General features: G+C 41.7%; 1 protein-coding gene across 1 annotated transcript in view; it reads left to right on the top strand.

Annotated features, from left to right (window-relative positions):
* The window catches only part of HEPHL1 (hephaestin like 1), a 123,406-nt gene that overhangs the window by 67,101 nt on the left and 44,137 nt on the right, over window positions 1-12,168 (top strand). The window contains exons 8-12 of the mRNA XM_035009458.1: window positions 84-223; window positions 375-506; window positions 2,086-2,297; window positions 7,652-7,802; window positions 10,890-11,102. Coding sequence (XP_034865349.1) covers window positions 84-223; window positions 375-506; window positions 2,086-2,297; window positions 7,652-7,802; window positions 10,890-11,102 — 848 coding nt within the window. The remainder of the gene's footprint in view (window positions 1-83; window positions 224-374; window positions 507-2,085; window positions 2,298-7,651; window positions 7,803-10,889; window positions 11,103-12,168) is intronic.

Here is a 12,168-nt window from a genome sequence, read left to right as displayed (position 1 = left end):
AGAATAAAAGGAAGCTCCATAATTAAGGCATCTGGTGGATATGTAGAGATGTGCTCTCAGTCAGGTTCCTATTCTTTACACAGTGACTCCGAGCTCTACTTCACACAAGGGGACAACAGAATTGGAGGAAAATATTGGAAGGCTCAGTATATGGAGTATGTTGATGCAACTTTTACTCGAAGAAAGAGACTCTCTGAGGCAGAAGCCCATCTTGGAATTCTTGGTAGAATAAAACCATCTGTCATGTTTTGAATGGGGGGAGATGCTTTAGTGGGGCATATATGTACATGGAATGACTCTCCTTCTCCTGCGTATATTCACTTCCCTCTGCCCCTTTTCATCCTCTTCTCCCTCCTCCTCTTGATATCTTTCAGGCCCCGTCATCAGGGCAGAGGTGGGTGATACCCTGCTAGTCACCTTTGCCAACAAAGCCGACAAAGTCTACAGTATTTTGCCCCATGGCGTGATCTATGACAAGGCTTCTGATGCAGCCCCAAACATAGATGGTGAGTCTCAGGCTGGCCTCTGGGAGGAAAGAGGATGAGGGAACAGAGGACTTAGAACTGGATAGATTTGGTTCAGATGCTGGCCCCTTTTCTTACCAGCCCTGGGAGCTTTGTGAGCTTGTGCCTTACTCTTTCCCTACTAATGTAGATAGTGACACTCTGACTCCTTTAGAAGGAGCTGGAGAGAATTAAGGGCAGGGTCTGCTCCACAGTAAGCACTGAGGAAATGTTCATTCCTTTCCTTTTACCTCAGTAATGTAATAAATCTCAAAGTGAGCTACGTTCACGGTCACCCCCACTTCCCTAAGATGGAGAGCTTTCAACCACAGGTTATAGGGGATTCTGTGGGTAAAGGCTGAGGATAAAATCTGATTTCCAATGTTTGGTTGACATCAAAATCCTGCACTGTCTCTGTTGACAAATATTTATTGATAATCAGTCTCATGTGTTTACCATCATATATGGCCTCTCCCCTTCACAGAGTAGGTGGCAGAGACTCCCTACATGTAAGAAAGGCAGCTTTGGCCCGGTAGCTGCAGGAACTACACTTCCACTCATGATACTACTCTTGGGAACCTCCTAGTCTCCTTGGAAGTCTTCCCCATCATTGCAACAGACATTATGAAAGTCTGGGATACTTCATGCCCAAGGATGGGACTAGGCCCAGTCCAGAGCAGGCTTTGAAATGATGGGAACAGAGAAGGGAGGAATGGAGGGAGAATTCCCCCTTCCCAGACCCATCATCATCCTCCCTCCTACAGCAACATGTCTTCTACCTGTACTTTCTCCTTGGTCAAAATGCTCACAATGGCTTTGTGTGTGTGTGTGTGTGTGTGTGTGTGTGTGTGTGTAGGAAGACAGCCAGTGACAGCCATATGTCTATATTTTCTATTGTTTATCTTAGCAAACATACTGGGCACGTTTTTGCAAAGCTCTGGACAAGGTGCAGAGAGTTTCTGGCCTCAGCCTGGCTGGAGAGACTCAACGTATTCATCGTGTTCATTTGGCAATCTGATGTGTGGGCTGAGTGCCAAGTCTTTGGAATCAGACAGCCCTGAGTTTGAATCCCAGACCTGCCACTTATCAGCTTTGTCATCCTGTGTCGTCACTTACCTCCTCTATCTTATGGTTATTTGGCTTATTTCCTAGTTCAACCTAGATTTCAAACTCTTTAAAGACAGGGCGCTTGCTTAACTTTTTGGGGTATCCTCCGCAGTGCTGAGTATCATGTATTCCTCATACGAAGGCACTCAATGAGAGTTTGTGGATTTACATTTAATTGTTAGAGAGGCAATTATCACTCTTTTCATATTTGCTAAGCCTAGTATTTGGGTAAGAAATAGTATCTACGAAGACACTAAATGTAATCTCTGAAGAAGATGACCCTTGGATATAAGCTGCTATCTCATACGACAGCAGACGGTGACAGTGACCTCCCTGGTAGGATACCCGAGTGGAAACAAGTGTTCTTCTATAAAATACATCATCAGAGAGAGACCCCAGGGCTGGAAGACACAGTCTGACAATCTAATGTTCTTGGCTCTTGCTTTGAGAGTAACTGTATCTATTATCTGCTCAGGATTTCTGAAGCCAGGGGCTCATGTGAAGCCAGGTGAAACCTTCACGTACAAGTGGACAGTGCCTGAGAGTGTAAGCCCGACGGCCGGTGATCCCCCCTGTCTGACCTATCTTTACTTCTCAGCGGTGGAGCCCATCCAGGACACCAGCGCTGGTCTTGTGGGGCCCTTGCTAGTCTGTAAGAAGGGTGCTCTCAATGCCGATGGGACACAGGTAGGCCATCCAAGGTCCCTAAATTCTCCTCAGGGTTGTATGTGGGAGACAGCAATAATATGGCTAAGGATTAGAGTGTAATAAGGTGTCAGGTATGAAAAGCGGTTTTTCCTCCTTCTTAAAATTGACTTAAGATACAGAATGAGTATCTTACTTTTTGTAAATTTAAGATCTGAATTTAATTTTAAGGTAAATTTAAGATCCGAAAGTTATAGATACCCACCCAGAAACCCAGGATTTCTGCTTGTTGTGGCTGGAATTTGGTGGGTCCCTGTCCCTGTGCATTGCTTTGATTCTAGAAATCTTTAGGGATCTACATGGACTGTGAATTGGGACCCTTTCTTCTTGGACAAGGTTTCTCAAACTTGGCCACATGTTAGAATCACATAGGGGACCTTTTAAACATCTTTCATTCCAGTGCTTCAGACCGATTCAATCAGAATTTCCAGGTGCTTTCTAATGTGTAGCCAAGGTAGAGAACCATTGTAACTCACCACTGTAAACTGCAAGTGAATCACTAGGGTCAAGGGCACAAGAAAGCATATAGATAAATTCTTGCAAGTCCCAACTTGGAGGCTTTGCTGGTTGCATTGACTAGTGTGGCAAAGCATAGCATTTCAAGCTATGTCTACATGATATTAAACACATTGATGAAAGGAGGAAAATCTAATCATACAACCATTTTGATTTATTTCACCAATCAGAAATAGCAAGGCTATTTATTTACATGGTATATTTTATAATGTTGGCATTGTAAGCACCCACTTCTGGGCTCCAGGGAATTTCTAGGTAAAGGACACAAAGTGTCTTAGTCTACCTCAGATTTTCATTTCCCTGCACAAAGTTCCAATCCTAGAAATGTCTATTAGAGGCTCAGTGTGTCAGGGCCCTCCAAATGGGCCCTCAATAATGCATGTGTAATAGGATTGAACAGTTACACTGTACCCCAACAGTCATATAAGGCAAAGCAGACTGACATCCCTGTTTTAAAGCTAAAGAAACTGAGACCCAGAGACATTGAGTGATATCCCAAGTAGTAAGTAGTGAAACTCAGCAGTAACAGAGGGCTTTGAGCTTCCAACTTTGTTTTTCCAATGCACTACCCTGCTTCCTATAGCTAAATACCTGACCCCAGGAAACTGAGTGCCAGAAAACTTCTGTAAGGTAGTTCTGATTTTGCCCCTATTACATCCAAGTAGCTTGGATGCTTGCTAGAAGCACGTCATAGTATGTGAAGATTGTTGCCTGAGCCAAACACCGCTCATGGTCAGTCCATTTACATGAAGTTCATGAAAAATTAATAGTAACCTGAAATACCCCACACCTGGGACTTGGCTGAGAGAGAAATCCATTTGGCCAGACAGAAAGTTTCTTCAATGCGAAAAGTACTTATGAAACACATACTAACGCAGGCCATCTGTAGGTCAAAGCTTAGGTCTCTTCTCTTCAGGTAGATCGAGAACATGAAAGACGTATTTGCATCTCTTTCCAGGAAATTCTCCCAGGGGTGAATGGATGTCACAGAATCTAACTAGGTGCTAATAGGCCCTTTGCTAACACCCATGCCTTCTACAATGGCCACTTAATCAGACTCCCTACTTCTACTCTCTGTCTATCCAGCCATCTATGCCTATCTTATTTTGAATAATTACTGAATAGTTTGAGACTTACACAAAAGTTGCACAAAAAACCACACAAAGAATTCCCATATATCCTTCACCCAGGTTCCCTAAATATAAACATTTTGCCTCATTTGCTTTATTAGCTTTCTCTTTAGTTTTCTGTTTTCTTTCTCCTGACCTATGTGAGGTAGGTCATAGACTTGATGTCTCTTCAGCATGTTTCTGAAAAGTGAGGTCACTCTCTGACATAAATGCAGCATAATTATCCAGGTCAGGAAATTAGCCTTGATACTGTACTATTATCAAATCTGAGCACCCTTGAAAATTTTGCTGTCTTTCCGATGTCCTTCATAGCAAAAGGAAAATATGTTTGCCTGGTCCAAGCTCTGATCTAGATCATGCATCATCCCCTCTTCATGCCCCTGTTTCTCCTGTGATCTGTTTCTTCACAGGGAAGCAAGTGTGACTTTTCTAAAATGTGAATAAGATCAAATCACATCCATGTTAAACACCCTCTAGTGGCTTCCTATCACACTTGGAATAAAAATCTACATTTCTTAGCCCAGCCTTATGTGCCCAGCCTCTGACTCCTTCTTTGATATGTCTCCCACACTCCCTCATGCCTACCTCTGCTCCATCCATATAAACCTTGCTGTTCTTTGAACAGACCAACATTATCCTTGGCTTAGGGTCTCTTTACTAGGTTCCCTCTGCCTGGAATGCCTTCCCCTGACCTTGCATGGCTGGCTTTTCCTGTCACCTCTTTAGAAAAGCCTTCCCCGATCACCAAGCTAAAGTCATACTCTATCACATCACCTGATTTTCACAGGACATTTTCTTTGTTTATTTTTTATGTTTCTGGTATGTTTCTTCTAACAAGAATATAGGTAGCACGGGGCAGGAAAGTTGTCTGTCTTATCTTCATTTCCCAGAACAATGCCTGGTACACTGCTGACACTCCACCGATATTTATAGTTGAATAAATGAAATACAGGATAAGCACTCCATCTTCAAAATCATATTAAGAAGTTTAGGTAGCAGAAAATGCCACATTACACACACTCAAATATTAAATGTGTGGTCTGCAAGTAGACACTAAAAATTTCAGGACAACCTTATTTGCAAAACTCACTTCCCATATCCACATTTCAACACTCAAGATTTGTGTGATCGATCATGATTCAGACCTCCTGGTTTCCCTGCTGCTGTGGGAGCCTAAATCATACTGATGTAAGTGCTCTTCACAAAAGAATTTTTTGCTGCGGACACTAGCCATCACTCAGATGCATTCCATGCACAGATGGCAAGATGGATTAATCCAAGTTCTCCAGAGAAAAAGAACCATAAGGATGTATATAGAAATAGAAACATACTCATTATAAGGACTTGGCTCACATGATTATGGAGGCTGGTAAGGTCCAGGATCTGCAGAGAGAGTCGGCAAGCAAGAGACCCAGGAGACACAAAAGTCCAGCAGGCTCAGGACCCAGGAAGACCGTATGTTTGAGGTTAAGTGTGAAGGCAGAAAAAAGTCAATATTCCACTTCAAAGGTGGGAGGAATTCTCTTTTACTTGTGGGAGGGTCAGACTTTTTGTTCTATTGAGTCCTTCAACTGATTGGATGTGGCCTACCCACACTGGGGAGAGCAATCTGCTTTACTCCATCTACCAAATTCAAATGTTAATCTCATCCAAAAACATCTTCATAGAAACATCCAGAAAAATGTTTGACCTAATATTTGAGTACTGCAGCTTAGTCAATTTGACACATAAAATTAACCATCACACAGGGTCCTATCACCTTTCACCTATCACTTTCTAACCTTTTCCTGGGTTAATTTCCCACCCTCATAGACCCAGTTACCTTCCAAATAACTCACAGGTGATGAGGTTTTTCAACTCAATACCTTTCAGTGGTTCCTTCTTGTTTTATGGACAGTTGAAATCATAGCTAATAATCACAATTAACATTGAGCACTTGGGATTTGCCAGATGCTGTGTTGAGTGCTTTACCTATATTATCTAATTTAACCTTCACCAAAAAACAGAAGTGGTGACTACTCTTATCCTCCTTTTGCAAATGAGGGAATTAGGGCTTAGAGAGGGTAAATGACTTGCCCCAGTTTCCACAGTGGATAAGCAGAATGACATTAGAATCCCATAATCTTTTAAAGTATACTTGACCTCTTATTTCTCCCCAATTTTTATATTTTACTTTGAAAAATTTCAAGCCTGCATTGTTCCTTTTCATAGCTCATGATCTTAAACTACTGCCTTCTAAAACACCATGTGATAAAAGCAATAACTGTATATAAGGTATGGTATGAGAATAAAGTGAAGGGTACCCACATCTTTGATGATATATTAGGAAAGCATCACAGTGGTGGGATAGCTAAACTGGCCCTTGAGGTTGGGTTAGGGTGGCAGATGTTCAAGTTGAAGGGATGCATGCATGAAAGACAGAGGCCCTCAGAATACAGCAAATTCAGATTGCTGCAAGGAGTTTGACCTCACTTTGGTCAAAGTGCCAGGAGGGAAGGGCCAAGATATGAGCCTGAGCAGGTAGGCAAGGACCAGATCACTCCAAGTTTGGACTGTATTGTCCAGTTTCAGAAGGAGAGAGATGTGATCAGTGGCATTGCTGGGGATCCCTCCAGAGCAGGCAGCAGGGTAAAGGGTGGGTTGGAGGGGAGCACATTAGAGATAAGAAGATGGTTGAAGGACAGAAAATATAGTCACCTCTCTGGTTCAGCTTTAAAGAAAAGCATATTTCAGCAATGCGGGATGCTGTGTGGTCAGACATGCTCAAACACATAGATTAGGAATATACACAGTGGGAAGTAATCCATGGTCCCCTCAATTTCAATTTATGTTAACATAATTTAGCGAAGTCTCATGGGTTATATGAATTCATTATTTCACTCAAAAACATGTAGAGTGCCTGCTTTTCCAGGCATTATTTTTTAACTGGGACACAGAGAGGAATTCAGAATGTCCCTACCCTCACAAAGCTACAATGCAGTGGGACATCAATCAAAAACCTAAATGCATAAATAAAATATCATTTCCCATGGAGATAAGTGCTATGAAGAAGAGTATAGTGGGAGTGAGTGAGTGAGTGAGTCTGCAGGTAGGATGGAAGCTGGGTGACTGTTTTAGACAGGGTGGTCCGGGAAGAGCCCTCGAGGAGGTGACATTTGTGCAGAGAACTGAACGGAGTAAAGGAGTGAGCCAAGCAAGACCTTCTAGGCAATGGGAACAGCACATGAAAGGAGAAACTTCTAGGCAATGGGAACAGCACATGAAAAGTCCCTGAGGTAGGAGTGAAGCTGGGTGATCATAGAAGAGCAGAAAACCAGGGTAGCTGGAGTAAGCAAGGGATGAGGACAAGGAGACACAGTCAGAGAGAGAGGCCAGGGCTTGGAGCATAAGAGAGTGACAACCAGCCTGAAAACAGGAGTCCCACAGTGTAGGAAAGCTTGTGAGTAAGGACTTATTTCCTCTGAGCAAGTCCCATGGGGAGAGAGAAGGATGTAATGAGGAATATGGAATTTTACGGTATAAAATGAATTTATCAGAATCACAGTCAGAATCCTGATTTCCAAAATGATCCAGTAAATCCTTGGCTGATGTTGGTCCTCATTTACTTTGTGTTAACTTTGAATGTGAAGTAGAGATAAGAATTCCCTCCAAGCTGTACTTTTTATACATTCCTTTCTTTCTTCTCTGTAGAAAGGAATAGACAAGGAATTTTACCTACTGTTCACAGTCTTTGATGAGAACTTGAGCAGGTATCTTGATGAAAACATTCAGAGGTTTACATGGCACCCCTTCAGTATTGACAAAGAAGACAAGGATTTTGTGAAGTCCAACCGAATGCATGGTATGAAAAATGACTTTCCCTTCTGTAAGGGAAAGGTGTAATTGCTTTTGAAATGAAAATGTTTCAAATGTTTTAACTATCTTAATTTTTGTTTCTTGGTTATTGTTCTTGGTCACACGTAAATTATTTCATGACTTTATCTCAGAATGTATGGTGAAACCTCCCTATCTCCCAGCGATACTGTGAAACTTAATTAATACTTCCAGAATACTTCATCAGCTTGCAATGAAGCAACACAGAATATGAACTAGCAAAGATCACAGTACATTATAAAAGTACAAAATTACTGACAAAATGCCCTCCCTTGGGTTTGTAATCATATCATTAAGCCTGATAATCCAAGTGATCATTAGAGAGAAACATTAAACAGCAAAGCATCTCTTATCAAGTACATGAAGGACTGTCTAAAGTGCTAATTTGTAAAATGCTACCCATTCCTGTCCCAGATCTTATTTAGAAGGAATTACTTAATTCCCCTTCTCTGTGTCTCTTCTATCAGTTGTAACAGTGGCAAACCACCTTGTAATTGGCGTGACTAACACAAGATTCTCATTTGTCTTGGGCACACTACCTAAGGTGAGAGAATAATGAGTGAGAGCCCAAACTCAAACAACTACTAGAGTGTGCAGTCAACAAAGGGGCCCAAAGCAAGCACTCTAAGAGAACAGGTGCCAGATTTCTCATTTTAGGACCAAGGATAACAACTATGTATTGCCTTTGAAACATTATGGGAAAATAACAAAATAGTCCCTAATCTCCCTTCCCCCAAGGAAGTTCCAAGTGACCCATAGCAGGCAGCTCACAGACTCCTATGGTCCTGGGTGCTCCATGCCAACAGTCTCCTCTTCGACCAATGAAAAGCACAGAGTAACTCATTTTCAATACCATCTTCTACAAAATTTTTGTTATAACTGAATAATGAAATTTGTTTCCAATCTTCCTAGCAGCCAAAAAAAGGGGGGGGGTGGAATAAAGTAGAATGAGGAAACAGCAATTCCTTCATGGAAAAGCTAAGTTGCAAAAGAAATTTATTGTAAGAGAGGCCTGTAAAGAGAAAGCATTAAACCCCTAATGGACCATGTCACATCCAGCCCCACCCTGGTGTGACAATGTGAAATACACTTTCATATATTGGATGTGTAAAATATGCCACCTTTAAAACAAAATGCAAGGAAAGCAATGTATTTTAATTTGAATTTTACATTAATTATAAATTAAATTCTATCTCCAGGCTTGCTTGCATGGAGTAGAAGGAAGAATGATGGGAACAGTACCAAAGAGAAAGTGCCTCACACGGTGCTTTGCATTACACCTACTATATAGTCTGTATTCAAAGGTGTTTGTTGATCTCTTTCCCTCAAGGGCATCCCCAGGGGCTTGCGAGCTGTCCTTGGGGGTCTTTTATGACAAAAAAGAAGCGTACCTACAGTAGTTCTTGGGTTAGTCAACAAATATTGACTGAGTTAGGGGACAAGACTACACAAGAAGGCAGAACAGTGTAACTTCTTTACCAGAACTTATCATGGGCTTTGGGTACCTTTATCTGACAAATTACAAAAATCTCTTTAACATTCAGTGGACAAGATTTACATAATTTATTTGCAAAAGCATTATCAAAGATTTTTTTCAGAAAATGCAATGTTCTTCTCAGAAGCCTCCAGGCTTCTTAGACTTTCTACTAATAATCCCAGACATTTGAATAAAATTACCAAGTACCACTGGTTCTGCAGACACAGAAATAAAAAAATGACTTTATCTGATAATGGGATTATAAAGAAGATCGTTCATATATATGATAGTTGTTCTTTCCTACTATGGGCATTATAAGGAGTGGCACGGGTATAGAATCTTTATCTAAGGGACATCAAACATGAGACATTAATTATGTGTAGTCCCCCCCCACCTCCGTCAAACAGTGCTATTCAGTTAATATATTCATCCCTCACAGAGTGGGAATGTGGTTTCTCAATTCTTTTCAAGGCACTGCTCCAGGTAGTCACTATCAGTGGATTGAGGTTGATATAAAAGATTTTCATTTCGGGCGCCTGGGTGGCTCAGTTCGTTAAGCGACTGCCTTCGGCTCAGGTCATGATCCTGGAGTCCCGGGATCGAGTCCCGCATCGGGCTCCCTGCTCGGCAGGGAGTCTGCTTCTCCCTCTCCCACTCCCCGTTTGTGTTCCCTCTCTCGCTGTGTCTTTCTCTGTCAAATTAAAAAAAAAAAAAGATTTTCATTTCAGGAGATACAGAAAGTCTCCATTATTTAAATCATCATTATTCAAAGTCCTTTCAGTTATTTTATTGGGGTAGGGAAATAAAAGTTATCAAAAGGCAAAATTATTTACTCAAAGTCTAACCTCTTAAAACTTAGCACCCCTCTCCCCTGCAAGAAAAATCCCTCTCCACTGACCAGACATGCAAATACAATGTCAATCAATTGCAAATCTTTCAAATGGTGCAAGATCCATGAAATCAGTAAAGGGATGTCTGGCAACTTTTGGAATCAAATGCAAATCCATTGGCAGATGAAGATCTAACAAAATGAAATGAATTAACAAACTGAGAAAGAGACACTTAAAGGAGATAACAAGATAAGAACCTCAAAAGAAAATGATTTTTAAATCAAGAGTTCTAGAGCAGGCTTTGAGGAAATTGATGAAGTTCATAGATATTTTTACAGGGATGATGTTCTTCATAATCTGCAAAACTAAAATGTGAATTGCAGGATATAATATTACACTATCAAACAATTTTGTCAGAAAAAAATTATGCCAGAAAACAACCTGATTTATTCCTTATTGATTCTTAGGACTTGTGCCCTTGTGTATATATTGTTAAATATAACATTTTCACAATTTTAGTATATTTTCATTCTTGTTGTTCAGTTTAGTCTCCAGTTTGGATTAATTCACTGTGTGCCTTTCCTCCAGTACTATTTACTCTCTGGTAGTAAGGATCTTCTGTAAACAGTTTGAACTTGAACACTTGAACAGCCCGCCCCCACACACTGATAATCCTCAACTAAAATGGTGTGTTTTCAGTATCTACAAGATCATAGTGGGCTCTGACTATCTTTTTCCTTTCGTTTAGCTATTAATGGCTTTATGTATGGCAACCAGCCAGGCCTAAGCATGTGCAAAAAGGATAGAGTTTCCTGGCATATGATTGGAATGGGCACTGACACGGATATGCATGGAGTTTATTTTCAAGGGAACACCATCCACCTACGAGGGACTCACCGAGACACCCTAGCCCTGTTTCCCCATACCTCCACAACGGTGTTCATGCAGCCGGACCATGCAGGTAAACTTGGCAGGACCATCTCGGGTGACCAAATTCCTATCTTCAGGCATACATTCTAGAAGAAATTGGTTGGTTTGGGGCACTTCAAGGCAAACAGCCTTGGTTACAATCAGACAATCCTAACTACTTTATTCCAAACACACAGTACAAAGAATAGAGGAGAAGTGGGGCACCTGAGTGTCTCAGTCGTTGGGCGTCCGCCTTCGGCTCAGGTCATGATCCCAGGGTCCTGGGATCGAGCCCCGCATCAGGCTCCCTGCTCCGTGGGAAGCCTGCTTCTCCCTCTCCCACTCCCCCTGCTTGTGTTCCCTCTCTCACTGTCTCTCTCTGTCAAATAAAAATATAAAATCTTTACAAAAGAGAAGTATCTAGAATGACTCAAAGCAGAAATCAACATCCTCTAAACAACCTTGCCACACAAATCCCAGGAGAGCGCTCTTGATCCATTCCCAGGAATGATTTGGCCCCAGGAAAGAGGATATTTCTTGTTCTCTTTAAGCACCAGCATTTTAGTTGCTGCTCTGAAGCATGTACCAGGCATGGACAGCCCCGTGGATGCTTTCAGGTTATGGACATGACCTGGTTTCCATTCTCTAGAGACTGATAGTAGCCTTTTGATAAGTTGTTTGGAGACCTCCCCATTTTCATTCTGTTGGGCACCCTTGGTTTCCCTAGAGGGGAAGTTGCATTGGATCTGAAGTCCATGGAGGGCCCATTGAAGTGCCAGTACTCGTCCCTTCTCTTAGAGATTCCCACGCTAATTACATAATCAGGACATTTTTCCAAAAGATAAAGGGCAACACATGCTACCTGTCACATGAAAAATAAAGATAACAGATGCTATGGGCATTCAAAATATTTCTCCAACCGAACTTTTTCATTAGTCTTCAAAAAAAACCAATATGGGGACCTGGGTGACTCCGTTAAGCATCTGACTCTTGATTTCGGCTCAGGTCATGATCTCAGGGTCGTGAGATTGGGCCCTTTTCAGGCTCCCCACTCAGCAGGGAGTCTTCTTGAGATTTTCTCTCCCTCTCCCTCCCTTCCCCCCACTTTCTCTCTCTCT

Source organism: Mirounga leonina, unplaced genomic scaffold (assembly GCF_011800145.1).
Source record: "Mirounga leonina isolate KUSES-001 unplaced genomic scaffold, KU_Mleo_1.0 Mir_153, whole genome shotgun sequence".
In the NCBI taxonomy this organism is placed as follows: domain Eukaryota; kingdom Metazoa; phylum Chordata; class Mammalia; order Carnivora; family Phocidae; genus Mirounga; species Mirounga leonina.
This window is presented reverse-complemented; position numbering and strand designations above follow the sequence as displayed.